Below are 25,702 nucleotides of genomic sequence, written 5' to 3'. Positions count from 1 at the left end.
CGCTATATTATTATTATAAAAAATAAAAGGAAAAAAATGTCTCCAAATAAAAGGTAATTTTTTTTTATTTTTATTTTGGTTATTATTTATGCCTCTAACTTATTTAAAATGAAAAATTCCCTTTAATTTTGATGTTATTGGATTCTTATGAAAAAGAAAATATTCATTTAAAATACATAGTTTATCATTAAATAAATATTTTCTTCATATATTACTCTAAAAATATTATCATTTTTCTTTCACAGAGGACCTCATTTAACAATGGAACAAAAAGGAATCATTGTTGGAATGAGTGCGTCCGGTAAATCGATACGCCAAATTATTCAAATTATGAAAGCTTAAGGTGTAAACATTAGTGTTGGTGGAGTTCACAAGATACTTTCACGTCAGAAAAACAATAAAACAACAGCTAGAAAAAAAGGTTCTGGCAGACCAAGAAAAATGACGGAAAGAGATTGTCACAAGTTAAAATTGAATGTTTTAAAAAATCAAAAAACCACTATGACGCATATCGCAGAAACTTTTATGTGTTCTGATGATAAAAAGGTTAGCCGATGGACAATTTCAAGGCGTCTTAAAGATCAGGAGTTCAAAATACACCCATGTAAAAAAGTACCTCTTCTTACAGCACACCATAAAAAAGGCAAGGTTAGCTTGGGTAAAATATAATAAAACACAGACTGGACAAAAATATTATGGTCAGATGAATCACGATTTTGTTTGCATTCAGATCGTCCACAGATGTGCATTAGACGTAAGAACGAACAATTAAATCCAGATTGTATTCACCAAACGGTAAAGGGTAATCTTGGAATTATGGTTTGGGGTTGTTTTTCTGCCAAAGGTGTGGGCAGATTGCATAGAGTCGAAGATGGATTACGAATAAATTCCAAAGAATACATTAGTATTCTACAAAAATCTTTGCTGCCCACACTGGAAGAATTAGAAGAGGATGAAATTAAATTTCAACATGACAATGCTCCTTGCCATACGTCTAAACAAGTTAAAAAATGGCTCAAGGATAACAATATCTTCCTTTTTTAAAATTGGCCTGCCCAAAGTCCAGACCTTAATCCCATTGAAAATTTGTGGGACTATATGGATAAAGAGGTCCATAAAAATAATATTTCATCTTTAGATGATCTTTGGGCAGCCATAAAACAAGTTTGGGTTACGATACCTGACCGTTTGATAGCAAATTTAATTGAGTCGATGCCGCGTCGATTAAATGAAGTGATGAAAAATGGTGGTGGCCACACAAAATATTAATTTTTTTTTCAAAATGAGTCGTATATATGTGTATGTATATGTATTTAACATAAGCGATATGTTATATTTTATGTATTATATTTTTAATTGATTAATAATACATAATTTACTGAAAAATTGTACTGTTCACTTTTTTTTGCTCGCCAGTGTGTGTATATATATACATATATATATATATATATATATATATATATATATATATATATATATATATATATATATATATATATATATATATATATATATATATATATATATATATATATATATATATATATATATGTGTATATATATATATATATAAATATAAATATATATACATACACACACATATATATATAACCGACAAAAAAACTTTAAATAAAAAATTTAAAAACTCAGTAAACTTTAATTAAATAAAATAAATATATATTTTTTTGTTTTTTGTTCAAAAAAATATTTGAAAGAATATTTCCATGGTGTCGCTGCATCTCAAAATTGTAAAACTCTGAAATCATTATTAGAATATTGCTTAATGATACTCTGCATTCTCTATCCTTAATTACATTAAAAACTATAAAAGAAAATATTACCCATTGACAGGTATTATCTGTGGGAATAGTAAGCCCACCACAGTCAATTGAGTCTATGTATTGTCCATACTTTTGGTGGTAAAAAGTGGTTTATCTAGCAATTCATTTTCTGATAGTTCTTTATCTTTACAAGTTAAATACCCTGATATATATATAAGAGCCATATTTGTATCGAGAGAAATAAAAGATTCGAGCTCTGGTAGATTGTCAAATATCTTAGCAGAGGTCTCATCCAATAAAAAACTACAATTTGGACAAGGATGGGTTGTATCAAGACTTATCTCAAAAGCTGGGTTATCAAGTAATAGCAAAAGCTCAGCTCTTGAAATATTCAACTTTTCAATCACTTGTTGTACTGTTATGTACCTCCTGAACATTGGCGCAATTTGCTAAATTCTTTTTCCAATGGATCAGTAAAAAACTCACTAAGAATGAAATATTGATGTGAGCTATCCAATAATGATTTAGATAGTTCAACAATACTATTACATGTGTGATAAATTGACTGTGCAGTATCGCAAGTAGGTTGTTTCTCCTATTTACCTTGCTTTCCAGCCATCTTTAAAGCCATATTTCCAAAATTCAAAATATTTTCTAATCTATTATCATTAGGATCTTTAATTACTGCTTGAAGTTCATCATTGAATCTAATATCAGCACCTGTTCCCTTTACATTGAGAACTTTCCACCATGACACAACAATGTTAATAAAATCTGATATATCTTGTCTTTTTTTTATATGCTGCAGTCCTGAATGATTAATTAAAGCCAGAGGCATGGTGGCCCCAGAGGCTAAGCGGGATTCCCGCATGGGCTTTTCAATTTTTCATCTAAATATAGGCCTTTTGGCAAACTTTAATTTTTTCTACATTTTAAAGAAATTCCACAATCATTTAAATATTTATGTTAGCACAAATTAAAATTTTATTAATCACTTGATTTTAAACTTGATTTCAAATTTGAGCGCAATTATATTAGTATTTTGCATAATAATAATATTGCTCTGAAAACAAAGTAGATGTTTTAAAACGTATTATGATATTTTTTTCATGAGAAAAATAATGAACCCATAAACGGTTTTTAACGATCGTAATGTTGACAAAAGTTTAAGAAAGTCCGCAGACCCAACATTAATAATAGCTATTATTATTGTTGGACTTAAATTAACTTAATTTTAAAGTTAACACCAAAACATTTTTCTTAAATGAATTAAATCGCAATACAATTACTATATAGTAATTGTATTGCGTTTTAATTCATTTAAGAAAAATATTTTGGTGTTAAATTTTAAATTAGGTTTTATATAAATAAGGATCAAACTCATGTTTTGCATTTTTGTAACCTTTCGAAACAGATATAAACTTCTTTATTAATAAATAAAGTTTTTTAATTTTATACAGTTTATATTATTGTATGTAAATAAAGAAATCACTCCGTTATATCCTGTCCTCAGACAGATTTAAAAAAAGATGATGAACTGCTAAATGAAACTACATTATAAAAACTTTTATGTTTAAATTATGTCAATAACCGCACCATTTTTAGAGCGGCATTTTAGCTGTTGCAAGTTTATCCTAAAATGTTAATAAAAGTTAAAACACCGAATGAAACAAAAGCATAAACTAAAAAGAATTTTCTCATAAAATAAAAAGAATTTCTAAATTTTCGAGATTTTCAAGATTTATTTTAGAAAAATAATTATATATAATTTAAAAAAATTTATATTGTTGTACAATAAAATATACAACATTATATAGTAATAAAAAAATTAAAATCTTTGATTTTTAATTTTGCGTTGGACTATGTTCTTCAAACAATAAAGTACTAATCGTATTTGCTTGCAGTAAAGTTGTGTTTTGAGAAAATCAAAACAAAAACGTAATCGCTGCATCGTGTTTTTACCATTTTTTATTTTGAAGTATTACAAACAATATTATTAATTACAAATAGTATTATCTCAACTTGTTGGTTTGTATTAATGATTTATTAGAATAAGGTCAGTTACGAAAAACAAATAAATATATTTGTTTTTCGTATGGGCCTTTACATAAAGCATATATGGCAAAATCCCGCATATATTGGCCTTTTAATAAAAATCCCGCATGGGCTTTTTAGAGCCACCACGCCCCTGATTAAAGCATGGTAAGTTTTGTCACAAAATACCCTTAAACAGGTAGAAACTGACTGCCTCTCAATTGGCTTCGGAAATATTGAACTTTCATTTAAATTGGATAGTTAAACTAAATTTTTAGATTCAAGTTCATAAAGTTTTTTAAGATGATCCCATTGTGCTACTTTACATACTCCTTTATCATAAAAAATAAGTTGACAAGTTTTTTCAGTAAGCCAATTGTTTCTAATGTTTTTAAGCAAATGGACATAATCAAAGATTAAGAAAATACCATCATTAGTCAACCAGGGTTTATCTGGAGCTGATCTTTCAAATATTTAAAAATATGCCTGATTAATTCTATTTCCATCGCATATTATAGCTTAAACTTGACCCGAAGATTCCTTTATAGATTGGATAGTAATGCCAATTGAAATTGAGAGTCTAATTTACTTATAGGTATCATTTTGGAAATGAACAATGGTCCACCAAATAAGCAATTAACCATTAGACCCAATATAGTTTTTGCAAGAGAAGTTGAGTCATTGATTGCTTTTCCGAATAATGTTCCACAATGGTATAATAACATTTTTTTAACATAAACCTCATCATGCAATAAAAAACAAATTTTCTGTTTTTCTTCAACAGATTGAAAAATAGTAGTCAAAAAATGTTTCTCATTTAATTTAGAAACTTTTAAAGTTATTCTTGTCAAAGTTCTTATAGAAGGCAATTGGTAATCTGTTCGCAGTTGGTTATACAAACTTCTGGATGTAGAAAAATACTGAAAAAATCTAATAATAACCTTAGAATAAATCTTACTACCAACACACTGTGTACCCATAGAAGCTAAATGTTCCTGAATTACTATTTCTTATCTGCCTGGAATTAAATTTTTCAAATAACACAAAACTTCTTCTAATATAGACCATATTGATTTTTGAAATTCTGTTTTTAGAAATTGTAAGAACTTTATTTTTGGCACCATAATGATAAGTTTCAAAATGCAAATTCTCACTAATTTTGATTAAAAAATATGGAACTCCATTTGAATAAACTTGTGATTGTAAATGAATAGTGTTATTAATCATAAAGCATACTAATGAAACACTTAAATCTCTTTTATTATTACAAGAATTTTTTTTATTTCAGCAAAAGTTACTCTATCTTTTTCTAAAAAAGTGGATAGTTCATCTTGAGCAAAATTTCGAAAACAAGAAGAAGCACGAGTTGTTGCACGTAGTGGAGGAAGATGGGTAGGAATTTGACAAGACGGTATGCCAGGCTAAATAGATGGTGGAAATTTAGGATGATATTTTCCTCTAACTATTTGTTTTTCAAAATTTATCGGCCAACTCACAAACTACAGTGTTATTAGTTACTTTTAAGTTTGCATTCGGAATTACTTTATTCCACATTTGCTTTTCTTCATTATTTTTAGGAAATCGATATATTGAAAGCTTTAAATTATCAGATTTCTTTTTTGTAGATAGATAATTTGTAGTGCAGCCATAGATACAACAGTTTTTGCCCATATTTTAATATCACTAAAATGGCGACTAAAGCTAAGCGAAATTTAAAATAGGCCCCCAGTCAGATACGCAGTTTGCACGTTGGCTAGGCCTGCAGTATAGATCGCCATGGCGCAAAGCGAATTTTTTCGGTAAGACGAAATGCCACTTTGATTCCATTTACTTTCTTTTGCGCTACTTTTTTTTCCTTATCAACAATAAAAATGGCAGCAATAAGTTTACGCTGTATGTTTAAATAAAAGCAATTACTACTTTTTAAGAATACTTTCTACTTTGGAACATGTCAAAATTTCTTTCCGTGCATTTTAACTTTTTTAATTTTAACTTTTTTAATTTTAACATTTCCGTCTTTGAATGTTCAACTTGTTTCTCCGCGCAGCGCCTTGTTCGTCAAGTTTCGTGTTTCGGAGTTATAGAGTTGAGAGAGGGTTATAACCACAATTAAGTAGTCTCCTCGTTTGTAGTGGCCTTCTGGGCCTTGGAAAGGTGAATTAATAAAAAAACAAAAAAAACAAAAAATGTAAGATGTAAATCATTTTGTAATAATTTAATATAAGATGATAATTTAATATAAGATGATAATTTAATATTAGATTTTTTTATAAAAAAGTATAAGAAAATAAATGCTTAACTCTGATATGAACACTTCTGTTAAAAAACTGTTACTGCAAGAATGAACAGCAGGTTTAACTCCATGTAGGGTTTTTCCCTAAAAGGTTTTTATGGAGTGTAACTTTCAAAATTGACAGTGTGCAAATTTACATTTGTAAATTCTCGATTTAAGTCTTGCTCCTTATTTGATGAATTTACTAATGCTTATCAATGTTCAGAGTGAGTTCATAGAAAAATTACTGTTGACATTACGTGATATAATATTCAAAATTTGATTGGTTTTCGCTTATGGCAATTCGCAAAAAGTTGAAATGAATCCGACTTTTTTTTTACTGCAGCAAAACGCTGTATCAGCATAATGGCCAGAAATGTTTTATCTGCGCATGCTTATCGACGATAAAATTCGCTTTGTGTGAATATTTTGTGGAAAAAGGCCTTAAAGCGTTTCAAAAACTTGCGGCAAAAAGCTAAACTTATCTACTAAGAAAAAAAAAAAAATCTTAAAAAAAGGAAATAAAATCTTAACGAAATATCAAGAATAATTAAATAAACTAGAAAATTTAATAATTAAAAAAAGTAAATTAAAAAAAAAATTTTAATAAAATTTTTATACAACTTCTGTATTCTTTTTTTAGAGTCATTGTTGAAAAAAACATCTTTTATAACGATTTAACAACAACTAAAAGTTTTGATATGCAATTTATTCACAATTTTTATCAGTCCATATAATTAGTTTGTTATGTACGCTAGAACTATGAGAAATTTTGTTATTTTTATTCTTATGTTTATTCGTTTTGTACGTCTTTTCGCTTTTAAAAATGTTTTTGCTATATTTGACATTTTTTTCTCAATACATGACAATATATGACAATAATAGAAAAATAAGAAAATAAATTGTTATTTATTTGTAAAATATATAATTTGATTAACAATTTTTGTAGTGACCGAATAAGTTAAATAAAAGAATAATATGGTTTCTTTAATAAATGTATTTTCTTGAGTTGTTAACTGGAATATTTCGTTCCGGAAAAATAAAAATCTTTCGAAAGGATATTGAAAATCAAGAATTTTTTTTTTTCGTACTGAATTTTATGAAACAAAAACAACCGTTGATGTTCATTTCGCAAATGCTACTTACGAAATGTAGCCTTTTGCAAGTTGAATTACGAAATAAAACTATTTTGCTACATACGAAAGTAGCGCTTACGGAAGTCGCACTTGTGAAACAAGCTCTTTCGCTAAACGATGTTTCGAAGTCTATAAAACAATTTTGTTGGTCAAACGGATATAATTGTGAAAAATAAAATTTTTATATACCAAAATGTTTATAATAAAATTTTATTTTAAGTATTGCAACATATGAACATTTTAAGGTTTTATTTTTTAAGATAATGATAAAAACCAAATTTCTTTCGAAACAAAACTCTTCGCATCGTAAATTGCGAAACAGTTCTTATGGGAAAAATACTTACGAAACGCAACATAATAAATAACTTAATTACGTTTTATGAATCAAATATGTATAATTAACTAAGTAATTAAAATGCTAATTTTTTTATATGATATTGATAAGTTTCAGTTTTAAATTTCTATAAAAGAATCAAGACTTTCATAAAATATACTTTTTAGAATGTCATTTAATAAGTAAGAATTAAATAATAAAGATAACTTGAATAACGTTAATATACGAATGCAATTGCAAAATCGGGAAACAATTTCTTTATTGAAATCAAAAAAAGACCTAATTTAAGTGATGAATCCTAAAACTTAATTTTATAATAAAATGCCTAAAAATAGCTCTTATTTGTTTTCAAACAGTATAGTTTTATGTTTAGTCAGTTTCAATTTTTTTATTTTTGAGGTGCTCTGTTATATGAGCTTTTGCTTTTATCAACTCAAAAAAATTAAACACATCCTTGATTAAACACATCAATAATTTTTTCTTAAATAGTTTCCTTAATAAATAAATAAAAAAGTTAGGGTGGTAGGGTGGAAAGGTAGGAAGGGTATTTGTTGCCCCTTGTGTTGTTGGCCCCAGAAAATGCTTTGATTTTCAACATCCCAACATTATTGGGACTATACAACTGCTGAAAGTTTTTAAGCTCTAGCTGTTTTAGATTTTTAGCTGTTTAGATTTTGTAGCAAAAAAAAAGGTATGTACAATACAACCTTTCCCTGGGTCTTCTCCACTGGAAAAAATTTTAACACAGAAGCTCACTAGGACTATACAAACGCTGAAAGATTCAGAGCTGTAGCTAGTCTGAGAGGTAGTGATACATTAATTGCAAGATTCAGTAAGAACTGACAACAGCAAAACAACACTTAAAGTTCAATTAAAATTTGTAATGGAACCAAATATTTTACTAAGTTTTTATATATGAGAATATAAATAGTAAACCTCCATTTCTGCTTAGCTAAAGGCAGTAAACAACCGAGTCAGAAGTTAACCAAAATCGGTACTTGATAAATAAAAATATATATAAACACTGGCATAGAGACATGTTGCAGAGGAAGCATTGCCCTTTCCCTTAAAACTAACTCAAAGTTTCAGTTTTTTCCATTTAAATTTTAGCTGCGTAAGGCCCCCTTAATTTCTGTTTCAGCCCCCCCCCCCCCTCCTGCATCCTAACTTTCTTAACCTTTCTAGGTCACTGTATATATATATATATATATATATATATATATATATATATATATAATATATATATATATATATATATATATATATATATATATATATATATATATATAAATATGTATAAATATATATATATATATATATATATTTATAATAAATATATATATATATTTAATATATATATATATAATATAACTATATATATATATATATATATATATATATATATATATATATATATATATATATATATATATATATATATATATATATATATATATATATATATATATAAATATATATATATATATATAAATATGTATAAATATATGAATATATTTAAAATAAATATATATATATATTTAATATATATATATATAATATAACTATATATATATATGTATATATATATATATATATATATATATATATATAATATATATATATATATATATATATAAATATGTATAAATATATATATATATATATATATATTTATAATAAATATATATATATATTTAATATATATATATAATATAACTATATATTATATATATATATATTAAATATATATATATATATATATATATATATATATATATATATATATATATATGTATATATATATATATATATAAATATATATATATATATATAAATATGTATAAATATAAATATATATATTTAAAATAAATATATATATATATTTAATATATATATATATAATATAACTATATATATATATATATGTATATATATATATATATATATATATATATATATATATATATATAAATATATATATATATATAAATATGTATAAATATATATATATAAAATTATAATAAATATATATATATATATTTAATATATATATATATAATATAACTATATATATAATATAACTATATATATATATATATATATATATATATATATATATATATATATATATATATATATATATATATATATATTATATATATATATATATATATATATATATATATACAGTATCGGACAAAATGAGTGCAACCAAATAATGCTAACTTAGTTTCTTTATATAAAAGTGCTGCATTATTTCAATTTAGAGAAATAACTATGTAACTGTTTAGAGACAAAGTTTTTCAAGTTTTATTCATCACAAAGTTCATTATTTGTACACGAAAATTAATAAATTAATCAAAAGTATTAAAAAAAGTTGATTTCCTTCTGGACAAAACAAGTGCAACTCGACAAAATGTTGACCAAGCTGTATTTCACTATCAATATTTCGTGGCAAATTCTTTGTTGTCGATCACAGCCTTGCATCTTCGAGGCATAGATTCGATCAGGTGATCAATAAAACTTTGTGGAATCGCTGACCAGGCCTTTTGGATTTGTTCAAACAGATGATCCTTATTACGAACACCTTCACGATTAATTCTGCGGTTGACGATCTCCCACAGGTTCTCAATAGGGCTGAGATCCGGAGATTGAGGCGGCCAATCCATCACCGATAGGTGGTTGTCTTGAAACCACTGCTTGACTACTTTTGCAGTGTGTTTCGGATCGTTGTCTTGCTGAAAAACTCATTTTTTTGGCATATTCCATTCAGCATGAGGTAACATAACATCTTTCAGGATATTTTTATACATGAAACGGTTCATTATTCCATCGTTTCGATGTATTGGACCTAGACTGTTAGCAGAAAAACACCCTCAGACCATTACATTGCCTCCACCATGCTTCACGGTCTTATGGCAGTAACGTAAATCGAGGCGTTTTCCAGCCGGTCGACGTACACGGCAAATGCCATCGCTCCCAATAATGTTGAAATTCGATTCATCACTGAACAGGACAGTTCGCCCTTTCTGCACATTCCAGTCAATATGAGATGTAGCAAACAGGAGTCTTTTTTTCTGGTTTTTTAGTGAAATCAGCGGTTTCTTTGCAGGGGCGTCGAGAAAACAATCCGGCTTCAACAGCATGTCATCTGATTGTGCGGTCCGATACAGGCAGCTCTAATTGCTTTTGTATCTCGACTGATGATATCCAGGGATCCTTCTTTACATGTCTCTTATATAGTAAAATGAACCTGTGTGAACCTGTTCTGGAAGATTCTAGATGCTTCTTTTCGATGCTTCTGGAAGCTTCTGGAAGCTTCTGGATGCTACTGGATGCTTCCGGATGCTTCTTCTGGAAACTTCTGGAAGCTTCTGCATGCTTCTGGAAACTTCTGGATACTTCCTTTAATTATTAAAAAACTTCTGTGACGTTGACACGGGCCAAACCAAAAAAGTTGCACTTGTTTTGTCTGCTGCAAAATGGCACTTGTCAACGAAATTCTGCCTGTGTGCTGTCACCTGTCATCTGATCTGTGTGCTGTCACCTGTCATCTGTCATCTGTGTGCTGTCACCTGTCAGCTGATTGCTCATATCATGGCATTCTATGACTCCAGACTCCTGAACTGTTTGCTGTGGTAGTATAGTTTGTTTCGTTTTTAAGACATGTAAAATTAGGAACACATTTTAGCATTGTTCGATGTTGGTTGCAAATGTTTTGTCCAATACTGTATATATAAAGTATTGAAGAATCATTAAACAACATTTTATTTAAATAATAAGTAATAAGACTTTTTTGTGTAATCTTTCGAGCTTATTCCTTAAAAACACATTCCGAAACGCTCCTTCCGTAAGGAACTATTTCGCAAGTATTCTTTTGAAATGATTTGTTTCGCAAGTTTCTTTTCGTAAATGGTTATTACAGAATTATTATTTATTTTTTTCGTATAATGCGTTACAAAAGGTGAATTTGCGCAAGTGCAACTTCCGCAATAGCAACTTGAACTACGGAAGATAAAATATACGAAATTTTTGTAAGTTTTTGTTTACAGCGAACAACCCTAGTATTTACCGCATTTGATGCATGTATGAAATTGTTTTTTTTTATAATGCCGAATTTCCAATGTTAATACGAATTAATAGAGATATGAACATAACGATTGCTCTGTTTAAAAAATTATATTTAAAAACTTAAAAAAAAGTTTTAAATAGGCTTCTAAACATTTCGTTAAAAAATTCAGCAAAGTAACAATGCACTAGGCCCACAAGCTTATGGAGCATCGCCAACAATAATAGTTCATCAGGAAATAAACTGTCGGGTTTAAATCCTACAAAAGTGCAGACTATTTCAATAGGTATATTAAGAACAACCAAATATTTTATATTTAATTTATTAGTATTAATGACTTTTTTATTTTTTTACATAAAAAACATGTTAAAAAAAAAAAATTTATGTTATATTCTTATCTGCTTTTTTTCTTGACTTGTATCAATTTTGGTAGTGGAAAATAACAAACGCCCTTATGCAAATGGCATAAGTGCGAATCAGCTGCAAAATCTGGCTTAAATATGAACAGGTTTTAGCGCAAACTGGCATAAGTGCGCTAAAAGAATTTGCCATCATTGGCATAAGTGCGAAGCAGTTGCAAAAACTGGCATAAGTGTGAATCAGCTTAAATGCGAACTGGCTGATTCACACTTATGCCAATTTTTGTAACTGCTTTTCACTTATGCTGGTTTGCACTTATTCCAACTTGCTCTTATGCCAATGTTTGCAAATTTATTCAGCACAATTATACCAATTTTCACATACCCCAGTTTTTGCAACTGCTTCAAACTTATGCTAGTTTGCACTTATGCAATTTACACTTATTCAGCCTCCTGGTTAATAGTCATGGTCAAACTTTCATAATAAAATTATGGTTAATAATATTTGTATAAGTTATCAATTCATGAAAACATTTATTCATACAAAACCATTGACTTTTCAATGTAGAAATAAGATAACAAGACAAAACAAGAAAAAAAAAAATTATATAAAAAAAATTGGGATGCATGTTTACAGTAAACATAAATTGATTGATAAATCATGAATTCTAATATACCAGTCATGGACAGGAAAGGCATGCGATCACCCTCTATTCCAGACTACGCATTTATTATTTTTTTGCGACAACTTAACCATGGCTTTCTAAAATTTTGAAAACGTTTGAAAAATGCGCTAAATAAAGTTATAAGGTAATAAAGCGAGAAATTGCTACTAAAGATTGTATACTATAAAAGATATTTGAGGAACAAACATTTAAAAAGTAAATTGCCCACCAGATCAAATGTGTGGTAAAATAGAAAAAACTTATTACTACCTTGTACCTTACTAATTATTTTATTATTTATTACTAATTTTATTAAGATATATTGAAGAAAACATGTTACAAATGAAAATCTCTGCATTATATTATGAAATTTATAAAAGCGAAACTATTTGTACCATAGATTATTATTTTTATTTTTGTGACAAAACACTATTTGCATGATTGCTCTTCATTTATTTAAATTATCGAAAGATATTATATTGTTAAAAAGTGTATTTTTTTAAGATGAATGTAAATATTTTTAAAACAATTTGTATAATTAATTTCATAAACAACAACGAAAACCATTTTTTTAATAAATTTTTTGATGAATTCATAAATTTAATAGTGGAAAACATAACACAGCCATTTTTTTTTGTTGTGCTATGTAAACTCTCTAATAAAATTTGTTTATGCTAAGCTAAACGCTTTAAATAAAGTTTTGAAACGCCATTAAATAAATTATCATAGAATATTAAAAAATTATTTTATTTATTTCAAAAGTATTTTTTAATAATGAATGTAATTTTTTTTAAACTATGCATATTCTTAATTTTATAAACAATGACGATTTATGAATGTTTCAATAAACTTTTTTTTAAAATACTTTTTGATAATTTAAATAAAGTTAGTTTTTTATTAAAGGATAATAAGATGTAAGTTTTTTTTTAATTAAAAGAGTTTGCCTAACATTATAATAACTTAAAAAAAAAAAGTTATATAGTTCATCCCGTTGGTTTGAAAAGGTTATTACAGTTAATACTGTATTAGGAGAATTTAAAAAGTCTTTTTATTCTTCTGTAATGTTTAATTAAAATTATTTATATTATTATTTTTTTATTTGTTTATGTATCCTTTTTTTTTGATTGATATATAAAATTACATAAATAAATAAAAATTAATCATATAATTATTTTTATTTAGACAAAAAAAAAAAAGAAAAAAATATATAATTGCTATTCTCCTAATATAAAAAAAAATCAGTTCAACCAGCGCGAGGAGATTCAAATGTAATTGCACAACATTAGAGTTTTAGTTTTTCAGATTTATCTTTTTTTAGAGCTATAGACTTTTTTTTTTAATTTCTCTTTCTTCAAGATTTCTTTCTTTTTTAAATAGTTTAGCCTGTTTATAAACTTTTCCTTTGTCCATTTTTTTCAGCGCATTTTTAATTAATTAAAAAGCTTTATCTGGTCAAGCTTTCAAAAAAAAAACAGCTACATGCCTGATCAAGATTGAAGTGCGATCGCACACCTTTTCTCTCCACGGCTAGCCATGAAATACCTGAGAGTATAAAACAAGCAGTAATTTAAATGGTTTGTTTTGTAAAAGAATATTAAATAAAAAAAACTCAAATAAAAGCTTTAAAAAATAAAATTCCACTTAAAAAACAAATAACAAAATAGTAAACTTTTTTTAATTAACAAATAATCAAATTTACAAGAACAATTAGATTAAAATTACAAACTTACGTACTATAACTTTACTTAACCATAACCATAAAGAACTACAAGGTTTTCACCTTCATAAGTAAGGATGTTTATCTTAAAAAATACTTTGTTTTTGAATGAATTGTTTTCAGGCCAAAGAAAAAAAAACCCAATCTAATCTAATTTAACTAAATAAAAATCAAAAGTAATTGAGAAAATAATATCTTGTAACACATACAAATATTTTTGCACATACACACAAATATGAGGGTTGTCCCAGAACTACCTAGCCTAACAAAGAAAAAATTTTTGAATTTTTTTTTTTTATTTCTCAACATAATCCCCTTTTAGCTCGATACACTTTTCTCAGCGATGTTCAATTGCTTCAATACCTTGTTTATAGTAAAAACTATCAAACTCTGAAAAATAGCCATCAACGCCAGACTCTACCTCTTCATTTATAAAAAATCTTCTCCCACCAAGCAATTTTTTCAAGCTTGAAAATAGAAAATAATCTGAGGGGGCTAAATCTAGTGAATAGGGAGCGTGAGGAAGCAATTCCAACTTTAATTCATTAAATTAAGCCATGGCAATAACAGATGTGTGAACCGGTGCATTGTCTTGATGTAACAACACTTTCTTCTTCGTATAAATGCTGACATTTTTCCTTAATTTTTTCACTCAAACACTGGAATAAGTTGGCATAAAATGCGCCGTTGATGGTTTTTACTTTTTGAAGATAAGCAATGAAAATTTTCAAAGGTTAAAGCTTTCAGCCATGGTTTTTTTTTTCAAAATTTTTGTGTTTTCTTTGTTAGGCTAGGTAGTTCTGGGACAACCCCTTTATATATATATATATATATATATATATATATATATATATATATATATATATATATATATATATATATATATATATATATATATATATATATATATATATATATATCATATCTTATCTAGATAAGATGGACATTTAATACAAAATATTTTTTTTTTAATGTTTTTTTTTTCTTTAAAAAAAAATTCTAATTTAAAATTTCAGGCATTCAAATATACTAGGACAGTGCAAACTAAAATTATGTATTTATTATATATATATATATATATATATATATATATATATATATATATATATATATATATATATATATATATATTTGTTAATTTAGTTATTTGTTAATATAATACTTTCATGTGCAGTCAAGCACTTCTAATCAAACCATTAAAAACATAAAACTAAAAACTATTTTTTGTAAATAAATTTATTTTCAATTTTTTACAACGTAATCATATCAATCGTAAAGCTGTCATTAGTAAAAATGTTCATTTTAATTCAGCCAATCATCACTCTTTTCCTGCCTCTACTTCTAACATCATTAAGTTTACTTATAACTTCTTGAACTTTTTTGTGGTCATTAAAACTTTCAATATAGCTATCAAGAATGATGGAGAATAAAAGTGAAGAGCAAGGATGTGTACTCAAAAAAGCTCTTTCCAGTACATACAAATCAACAGCCATATCTTCTGATAAATTTGAAATTACACTTAACCCGAAGTCAATAAAATAAATATTTTTCTCTTCCTTTATCAGAATATTAGATGTTGTAAGATCACCATGAATGATTTCTGCTGAATGCATTTTAGAAATAATAACACCAATATTTTTCATTACATCTTCAAGTTTGTTTTGCTTTAAATAACAAGAGGATTTTTTTTCTATTTCTTCCTTAAGAGTCGTACTATCCTTAATTTCTTCCATATATATTTCATTGGCAACATGGTTAACAAATAATATTATAGGAATTTTAATTCCTGCTTTGTGACATCTTAACATTGAGCGAACCTCCTGTGAAGTTCTTTTCCTAGTTAATTTATCATCAAGAATAGGATGACGATATGATTTTTTAAATCGTTGCTTGACAACAACCTCTTGACCAAAAAACTCACACCTATATACTTTAGCTTCAGCTCCTTGTTTTATCATACTTCTTGAATTTAGTATAATACAAAAACTGTCAAAATACAATAATATATATATATATATAGGTAATATACTGCTAGTACACAAATATATACATTAAATAAATAAATATATATATATATATATATATATATATATATATATATATATATATATATATATATATATATATATATATATATATATATATATATATGTATATATATATATATATATATATATATATATATATATATATATATATATATATATATATACATATATATATATATATATATATATATATATATATATATATATATATATATATTAGAATGGGGAATTTATTCTTTACATTCTATTTAAGAATCAAATTGCATAATAAGACTTAAAATAAAACCTTTGACAGTATAAGCATAATATGTATAAATAAAAAGTATAAGTACTACTATGTAAGATTTACTTTTTAAGTAAATCTTACATAATATTACTTATACTTTTCAACAGACATAGTATTACTTATACTTTCCTTTTTTTCCTTTCATAAAATATATTGCAATTTGATGAAATAGCAACAGAGGCTTTTGGAACAAAGGAGGATTAACATCGAACTTGATATTTTTTTATGAGACTAAAAAATACTATCATTTTTGTTATTTTATTTTGAAACATCAAATCATTTTGTTTAGCATTTATTTTTCAATAACTATTCCTTCTCTTACAACTTTTTAATGCCAATTTTATTTTTGTTTCACTTTTGGTTTTTACTGTTTTCTGCAAAACTTAATGAATGCAAAAAAATTTTTTTGTATATGTTTATTTTTGTTGTATATATATATTTATATATATTGTTGTTGTATATATTTGTTGTATATATATATATATATATATATATATATATATATATATATATATATATATATATATATATATATATATATATATATATATATATATATATATATATATATATATATATATATATTACATACATATATATATACATATATATATATATATTTATTTATTAAATTTATATATATATATATATAGTATATATATATATAAGTATATATATATATATATAAATATATATATATATATATATATATATGTATATATATATATATATATATTTATTATATATATATATATATATATATATATATATATATATATATATATATATATATATATATATATATATATATATATATATATATATATATATATATATATACTACATATACTATATATATATATATATATATATATATATAAATTTAATAAATAAATATATATATATATATATGTATATATATATATATATGTATGTATATATATATATATATATATATATATATATATATATATATATATATATATATATATATATATATATATATATATATATATATATATATATATATATATATATATATGAAGACCTCAGTGGAAAAACCGGCGTTGTCACATTTAAAAAGTATTGAGAAAGTATTTATTGATCATTAATAAAAGTCTTTATTTAAAGCAAATGAAACTAAGCAATTTAAAAAAATTTATATTATAATTATTCTATTTAAAATTTATTCAAAACAAAACATTTTGTAATTTTTTATACAAAAAATTTTTTTTCTTTGCTTTAAATAAAGACATTTATTTATGATCAACAAATACTTTCTCAATACTTTTTAAATGTGACAACGCCGGATTTTCCACTGAGTTCTTCATATATATATATATATATAAATTTAATAAATATATATATATATATATATATATATATATATATATATATACATATATATATATATATATACATGTATATATATATAAATTATTTTTTTACTATTTATATATATATGTTCCCACGCTCCCAATTTTGTGCAAAATTTTTTGCAAAACATTCTTTTTTGATATAAGCATGAACATACTAAAGTTTGGAGTGTGCACAATGCCTGTAAGTGTCAAAACTCAAACATCTAAAAATCCAGTGTACACCACTGTGTATATATATATATATATATATATATATATATATATATATATATATATATATATATATATACATATATATATATATATATATTTATATATATATTTAGTTGCGTTTCTGTACTTTTTGATGTAAACTTAAAAAATATAGTCCAAAAATATGTTTTGAGTTATTGTCAAACTAATCCCACCAATCAATGGAGAGCATTAATATTTTTGTAGACTCAAGGCTCAATCAATGGAGAGCATTGATATTTATGTAAATTCATGTCTACTCCCCTTCTCCTTACGATTCAACTTAATAACCATTGGCTTGACTTTCTTTAACCTGATGCAAAAAGCAAAGTATATTCTAAAAACAAGTTAAAGAGGGTACAAAAAACTTCTGTATTTATTAAATTGTCTGATTATATGACTCAGCCCAGTCTCTGTGTATAAAAATTTAAACTTTTTATATTTTAAAGCAAACATAAAAGTATTTATTGGACTCTTTTATTTCCTTTTTTCTGACATTGAATATCATAAGGAAACAGAAAATTCTTTATTGTATTTTTTAAAACTGTTTTTTGAAATAAACTACTATATTCTCTAGTGTTAAGTGTTAACAGTTTGACTTTTTTTGATATTTTTATAAAAATGTTCTTTTACTACACTTTGATGTTTTTATAAAAATGTTCTTTTACTACACTTATGAGAGAACAAAAACACTAGAAAAACAACAATGCCTTTTCAGACTGAAGAGCTAAAACAAAATGCATACATGCATATATATATATATATATATATATATATATATATATATATATATATATATATATATATATATATATATATATATATATACACACACATATATATGTATATATAATATATATATATATAACATATATATACACACATATATATGTATATTATATATATATATATATATATATATATATATATATATATATATATATATATATATATATATATATATATATATATATATCCTTCTGCATAAATCGTTCGCTCGCACTATTATTATTTTGAAGCTAAGTGGCTAATGAGGGTCCTTGCAAATCTTTAGGCCAATAAAAAAATAAAATTTAAGTCACGTGTATTCTTGAATGGTAAAGGCAAAGACAAATACAAAAGTTTTGATTACGTTCGTATCAGAAGTGGTGTAGCTGACTTTTAATTAGCTTGTATTTTGCAATTATATGCTTAATTTTGTATAATATAATAAAATATTTTACAATTATGACTCAAGAGTGTATTGACTTAAAAGTTGTATTAGAAATTCCATGGGGTTTGAATAATACTCTTGAAAATACTCCAGGAGAATTTAAAGAACAACAAAACAATGATGGCGCGTTTCTCGATGGAGGTTTGGGCACTAACGAAAATGTTTATTTTGTTAACGCAAAAAGAGAAGACGAGTCAAGACTTATAACGGAAAACGAAGAAAAAAATGGATTCGCAAAAAGACGACATCGCAGAGGATCTCGTAAAAATAAGCCAAGAAAACCACGATCAAGATATAAACCTTTCAACAAATTGACTTGGGATGAAAAGCGACAGTTAGATGAAAGAGACACTGTGAAAGCACTAAGACGGAGAGAAGAATTGGTCTTACAAAAAGGACGTCCGATTGCGCCTTACAACACTACGCAGTTTTTAATGGAAGAACATAACCCTGGCGAAGAAAATTTTCAAAATCAGAATACGACTTTACACCCTACTACTGATTTATCCGAAGATTCTTGTAGTTCTTCATCGAGCGATGAATATTTTGTAAAAGACTTTGACGAATTTTACGAGCGGGTACATATTGATACTTTGAATTCTTATTCTAAAGAAGATCTTATAAAATATGTTTTTGAATTAGAAGCGCGGATTGAAAAATTCGAAAGGGAAAACAAAAACAGTGATAATTTAAAAGAAGAAAACTATAAACTTCTTCAAGAAATAAAAGATTTAAAAGCTGAAAAAGCGAAAAACTAAATAAGATATGTCAAGTGTAAATATTTTCATTTATGATTTTTTTGTTTTGGTTTTTGTTATTGTATATATCCTGGCTCGTGTTTTAAATTAAAAAATATTTTTTCGTTCAAATATGTTAAAAGCCCCTGTATAACATGAAGCAGTTATTCCACGTTGCTTATTGTTTTTTTTTATATATCAATGAAGTGGGATTTATGTAGAATTCTAAAGGTATCTAAATATAAATATTGTAGGTATCTAAAAATAAATATTGTACTGTATGCTTCGGTTAAAAAAAAAAACATAAATATATATTTTTTTTATATATACCGTAAAATCGCCTAAGTTTGGTCACAAGCTTTAAACATTCATTTACACGCATAAATTAAAAATTTTAATTTTTTTCCTGAAACATGCAGACAATTACATTGGTAATTGATATAGTAAAATTAAGAAAATTAAACAAAAACTAGCACTCAATATTTATTTCAAATAAATTCTTTTTTTTTCTTTGATTTAATTCAATTGAAAGTTCGGTCGCTATATAAATCCTAATATCGCTTCACGTCACAAATAATGAAAACTATTTTTTAAACGTTGTTCTTTTTTTAATTTAATGATGATATAATATCAAGCATCGTCCTGGGCTCTAAATAAAAGTCTTTCGGGGCGCCAAAAAAACAACAAGGAGCACATTAAAAAAAGACCTTTTTAAGTATAAATAGTTTTTATAATAATATAATATAATAATTTTTATTATAATTAGTCAACTTTTTATTTTTTATTTTTTTTTTTCAATTGCTCCACGAAGTCCTTACGGTCTTATTACTTAGCACTGCGGACTTTCGCTACGCCGCACAGTGAGTCAGAAAGGTGAAAAAACGGCAAAAATTATATAACTATCATATATAATTATGTGATACATCAATATTATCGTATTTTGGTTCAAAAAATTTTAATTTTCCATTAAAAATAATTTTTACGCGTATCAATGACGCGTAAGGCGCGCGCATACGCGTGTAACTGTCTTTTACGCGCGTAAAATATAACCTAAATAAAAAAATCGAATTCCTTGATCCAAAATACAATATAAAAGAATATCACATATTTTTTAATCTAAATATTTCTTGTGCCTAAGGCTCGTACTACTTACGCGTATACGCGTTAGAGACTTTTACGCGCACAATGACTGACTTAATTTAAAAAAATTAAATTCCTCAAACCAAAACATTTATTAATTAAAAGAAAAAACTGGTTCGAAAAATATTTTAATATTATATAATATTAGAATATATTAAAAACAAAATAAATATTTATCTTATCTAATTTTTCTTTCAAGAAAACAAAAAAAGAAAACCTAATACTAATAAAAAGGCTTTATTTCATTATTACAGCATTAACAAAGATAAAACTTCAGGGGTAAATGTTTTTCCATTTTCAACCTTGTATTTTTTTAAACAAGTGTTTAATATTACAGTATCACTTCTAATCAACAAGTATTGGTACTGGTTTTTCATAACATTCTTTCTAGATATCTTGGCTGTATGGTTTAATCTAGCTTTGCGAATTTCTTTATTTAGAGCCTCTTGTGACTCTTCAGAGAAGTAACCAATTGGCAGTTCTAATGCCTCAGATATCTGCACACCATGTTCCAAGAGTTTATGAACAGTTGGGGGAATTACATACCAGCAATAGTTTTTGAGTATAAGAGCTGTAGTTTCATAGCAATACTGGCCAAAACTTTCAGAGTTCAACTCATTACAGCTATTAGGATTGTCCTCAATCTAATAATTACATCTACTGCCACTCCCGTTATATCAGCGAAAGTTTCAGCATTTTCAAATGCTCTTCTGGCAGTGTTTCCATCGTTAGTGTTGCCAAAACTCTGTTTGGGCATATCAACTATAAGACTTAGCTCTTCTCTAAACCTCAGTTGAATGTTCGTTTTTTTACTTTTTACTAATGCTTTTTCAGCAGGGGATTTGGCAAAGTATTTTTTAATGTCTAATTTATATCCTAAATGTAAAATATATTCAAAACATCTGAGCCAGCAATGCAGAGTAGAAAGACCCAAAGATAAAGCTTTTTCATTGATTGGTTTAGATCTGATCAATGCTGGGTTATTAAGTTCACTGGGCTTAGCTCCGCAAACATTACATGATTGCGAGGACAGAGTGTTAGTGAGGGCATTAATCACTTTACCATCAAACTTGGTTAAATCTAGTTTGAACTTAAATGTGATAGTCGTATCCGGTTTGCCTTCCTCTACTTCTAACTTTACTTCAAACTTGACTAGTCTATTTATTTCTGCTTTTAAAAGTTCATATTCATTTATTATCAATTCTTCCGTTTCTTTTTGATATTGGAGATGGAGGGGTCTACAGTAATGTGTACTGGAGGGCCTTTAATTTTTTGTTCATGATGGTTAATTTAAGTGGAACAACAGCTGTCTGGAAAAGACTTTGTTCATTAAATTGGGCTTCACCAATATTTGTATCAGTGTATTTTTGTTTATAGACACTTTGACTGGAGGCACCATCAAAACCACCTTTAAAATGAAGTAGACCTTTAAACCTCCCCCCAATTTCAGTAAACATTCTCATAGAGTCTTGGCATTCCGTAAAAGTTAATATCCTTGTCAGAGTATGATTAAAAATACCCTGTAGAGAAGTTGAAGCAGATGTTTCTGTCACAATTAAACTCTCAGGATAACATTTGTGTCTCTCATTCTTAATTTCATGAAGTGAAGGATAAATATCTGCATTATGTATTATCGATGAATTTCTAATAATTTGATACTGTTCATCAGAAAGGTCACACTGAGTTTTTAAGCTCAAGGCATCTTCGGTTTTCATTTTTATCGGAAAATTTATCTTTTTGATTTTATCTTTTTCAGAGTTTGTAGCACTTTTCACAAGATCAACGAAGTCTTTTTTGCTAGGATCTCTAGTGGATTTTTTTATTAAAGCTAATGCCAATGCTTCAGCAGGATGTTCAGCCAATTTGGCAACCTTAAACAAGATAATATTTAATATTTAAGCTTGTAAACTATTTTTTTAACTGGGTTGAATTTAATTTATTTATTAATACCTTAGATCTTCTGCTTCTATCACCTAAATCTTCCCAGTTCTTGCACTTTCTACCTGAACCTGATGCAACATTTTTTTTGTTAACAGTAATACCTTTGTTCAACCAAGTTCGCTCGTGTTCTAAAAGTCTAGAGAAGGTTCTTGCATACTTCCGCAACTTTGATCGGAATTTACATTTAAATATTATTAGAGTTTTCTTTAGATTTATGATTTCAGGTTTTTCAATACTTTTATAGCATAGACCCTCCAGTCTACAAAACTCACGTAGAAGAGCCTCGAGTAAGTTATCATGATTAATTCCTAACTCTTGAATTATAGGAACTAAATGTATTCTTTTCATGTTGAATGTAAGCAATGAACTATTTTAAGTTATTTTATACACAAGTTTTAATTTTAAAACACCACTATGCCATCAAACGTTGCATATATTGGTTTTTGAGGTTTGATAATTAGCACCATCTGCATGAGCATGAGTTTTTTTACTAATAGGAACTAAATGTATAATTTGTGTAATGAATGAAAGCAATGAACTAATATTCGCTACTTTATACGGCAAGTTTTAATTGAAAACGAAAAAAAACACACAAAAAAACCGAAGTATTTGAAAGGTCTTATTTTAATTGGGGCAAGTTTGGGCAAATAATTTTTATTTTTTCTGCTTTTATATATACCTATTAATGGAAAAATATTAAAACTACCATGGAATCTAGTGGAATCGTTTAGTTTTTAAACTAAACTCATAAATAAACTAATTTAAAAAAATCAATTTATGACACATTTTTGAGATCTCAGTAATGAAAAACTAAAAACAAAATTTATTGTCAAAAATGTTGTTAGTAATTGCCAAACATCTTAAAAATATGACTTCAAATTAAATTTTGAACTGTTTTTACCCATGTCAATCTTAAAAGAGTGACACAAAAGCTAGATTTTTTTGAACGAGTTTTCCGATAAATAAAATAAAATAAATAAGTCTCGGAAAAAGGCGTATAAATTGGTGAAATCTTGAAAATTGTTCACAAAAAAGTTAATTATTGACTTTTAGTGGTATTTAGTAACATTATAATTAAATTAATTAATTTCCAGCAATACTTTTTTTATGGGGGGTTTTTTGCTGTTTTTTATGGATTTTGACTCACTGTGTGCCTCTGTATATAAAGACATATATCTCGTAATAAAATATCAAATTATAGTCATATTTAATTTAAATCAAATACTTATTGAATAAAGAACAAAAAACAGATAGAAGAACTGCAATCCTTATAACAAAATTTAACGTTTAGCAACAATAAAATGTCAGTGTTGGCTCGAAATTTTAATTTATTTTTTTAAATTTTCTAAAACAGAACAAAAAAAAAGGTAATAGCATAACATAAATGTCAATAAAATAATAATCAACATAATAAAATAAGCAAGGTATGAAATGATAGGATTTAACGTATATTTGAATTATATTAATTTAGGACTTCATAAAACTAAATAAATAAATTTAAAAGTAGTAATAAACATTTTTATTATGAAGTTTTAGTAACTCTTTTAGTGCAAAAAAGTACTGTAAGTATTGGAGATATGTGATACTGTTTTAGCAAAACGATATCTCTTCATATAACTTTTCATGTATTCCTGACGGTTCCTTTTCATTCCAGACAAACTTTTTACTAAATTTCTTAAGAGAAATCTTTTTAATTTAAACTTTGCTTTCGCAATTTCAGTTTTAGCATGCGCTTTCAAACGAAGATTTTCCATTATATGTTTTCCATTAAATGTTTTTCCATTATATGTTAATATTTGATCAAAATCGGGTACGATATCGTATCCGATTTTGATCAAATATTATATCATACATATTTTTGATAAATAAGTGGTATTGAACTCGAATTCGAAACTTAAAACTTCGTATTTTTCTGGTATCAAAGTGATCAATATGTTAAACGTGTCAATACTCCGAGTATTTACAATACTAGATATGCCGACTGGGAAGTTAGTTTTGTATAAAACAATATTAAAAAAATTAGTTTAAAAAAAAAAAAAAATTAGTTTGAAAAAAACATAAAAAATTTACTGATTTTTTTAAAAGCCACGGTAGGTGCTTCTTCACGGTAAGGGCTGCCATGACCCTAACTCATGTTTCCAATTACGTATCCATTACGGTTCATGTGAATTAGTCATTGAAAGTGGCAGATGGTCAATCAGATCCAATAATCAATAACTATTTATAAATTATAAATATATTGATCTTTCTAGCTTTAATTGCAGCAAATTTATCCATTTTGTTGTCAAAGTCTGTTGATTCTAGAGTTTCTCTTTCGACACTAAGGATTTCCAAATTAACAAGACATTGTTGCCCCATTG

General features: G+C 26.0%; 2 protein-coding genes and 1 long non-coding RNA gene across 3 annotated transcripts in view; 1 reads left to right on the top strand and 2 right to left on the bottom strand.

Annotated features, from left to right (window-relative positions):
• LOC136087566 (uncharacterized) overlaps positions 1–15,071 on the bottom strand; it is a 41,583-nt gene extending 26,512 nt beyond the window's left edge. The window contains exons 1-2 of the long non-coding RNA XR_010641877.1: positions 14,385–15,071; positions 14,134–14,192 (exon numbers count right to left, since the gene is read on the bottom strand). This is a non-coding gene — a long non-coding RNA (uncharacterized LOC136087566). The remainder of the gene's footprint in view (positions 1–14,133; positions 14,193–14,384) is intronic.
• A 514-nt stretch (positions 15,072–15,585) lies between these two features.
• LOC124813971 (EKC/KEOPS complex subunit TP53RK) lies at positions 15,586–16,369 on the bottom strand. Its single transcript, XM_065810691.1, has one exon. The coding sequence runs from the start codon at positions 16,323–16,325 to the stop codon at positions 15,675–15,677; it is 651 nt and encodes a 216-aa protein (XP_065666763.1). The 5' UTR covers positions 16,326–16,369; the 3' UTR covers positions 15,586–15,674.
• Positions 16,370–19,422: 3,053 nt separating this feature from the next.
• Positions 19,423–20,393, top strand: LOC100207540 (protein HEXIM1). The gene has a single exon (XM_065810690.1). The coding sequence runs from the start codon at positions 19,539–19,541 to the stop codon at positions 20,280–20,282; it is 744 nt and encodes a 247-aa protein (XP_065666762.1). The 5' UTR covers positions 19,423–19,538; the 3' UTR covers positions 20,283–20,393.
• Positions 20,394–25,702: the final 5,309 nt, after the last annotated feature.

This window comes from Hydra vulgaris, chromosome 11 (assembly GCF_038396675.1).
Source record: "Hydra vulgaris chromosome 11, alternate assembly HydraT2T_AEP".
NCBI lineage: Eukaryota > Metazoa > Cnidaria > Hydrozoa > Anthoathecata > Hydridae > Hydra > Hydra vulgaris.
The sequence above is the reverse complement of the archived record's forward strand: the minus strand, read 5'-3'. Positions and strand labels throughout refer to the sequence as shown.

Excerpts from the sequence above, each read along its gene's own strand:
- LOC100207540 (XM_065810690.1), top strand. The coding sequence starts at position 19,539 with ATGACTCAAGAGTGTATTGACTTAAAAGTTGTATTAGAAATTCCATGG.
- LOC124813971 (XM_065810691.1), bottom strand. The coding sequence starts at position 16,325 with ATGATAAAACAAGGAGCTGAAGCTAAAGTATATAGGTGTGAGTTTTTT.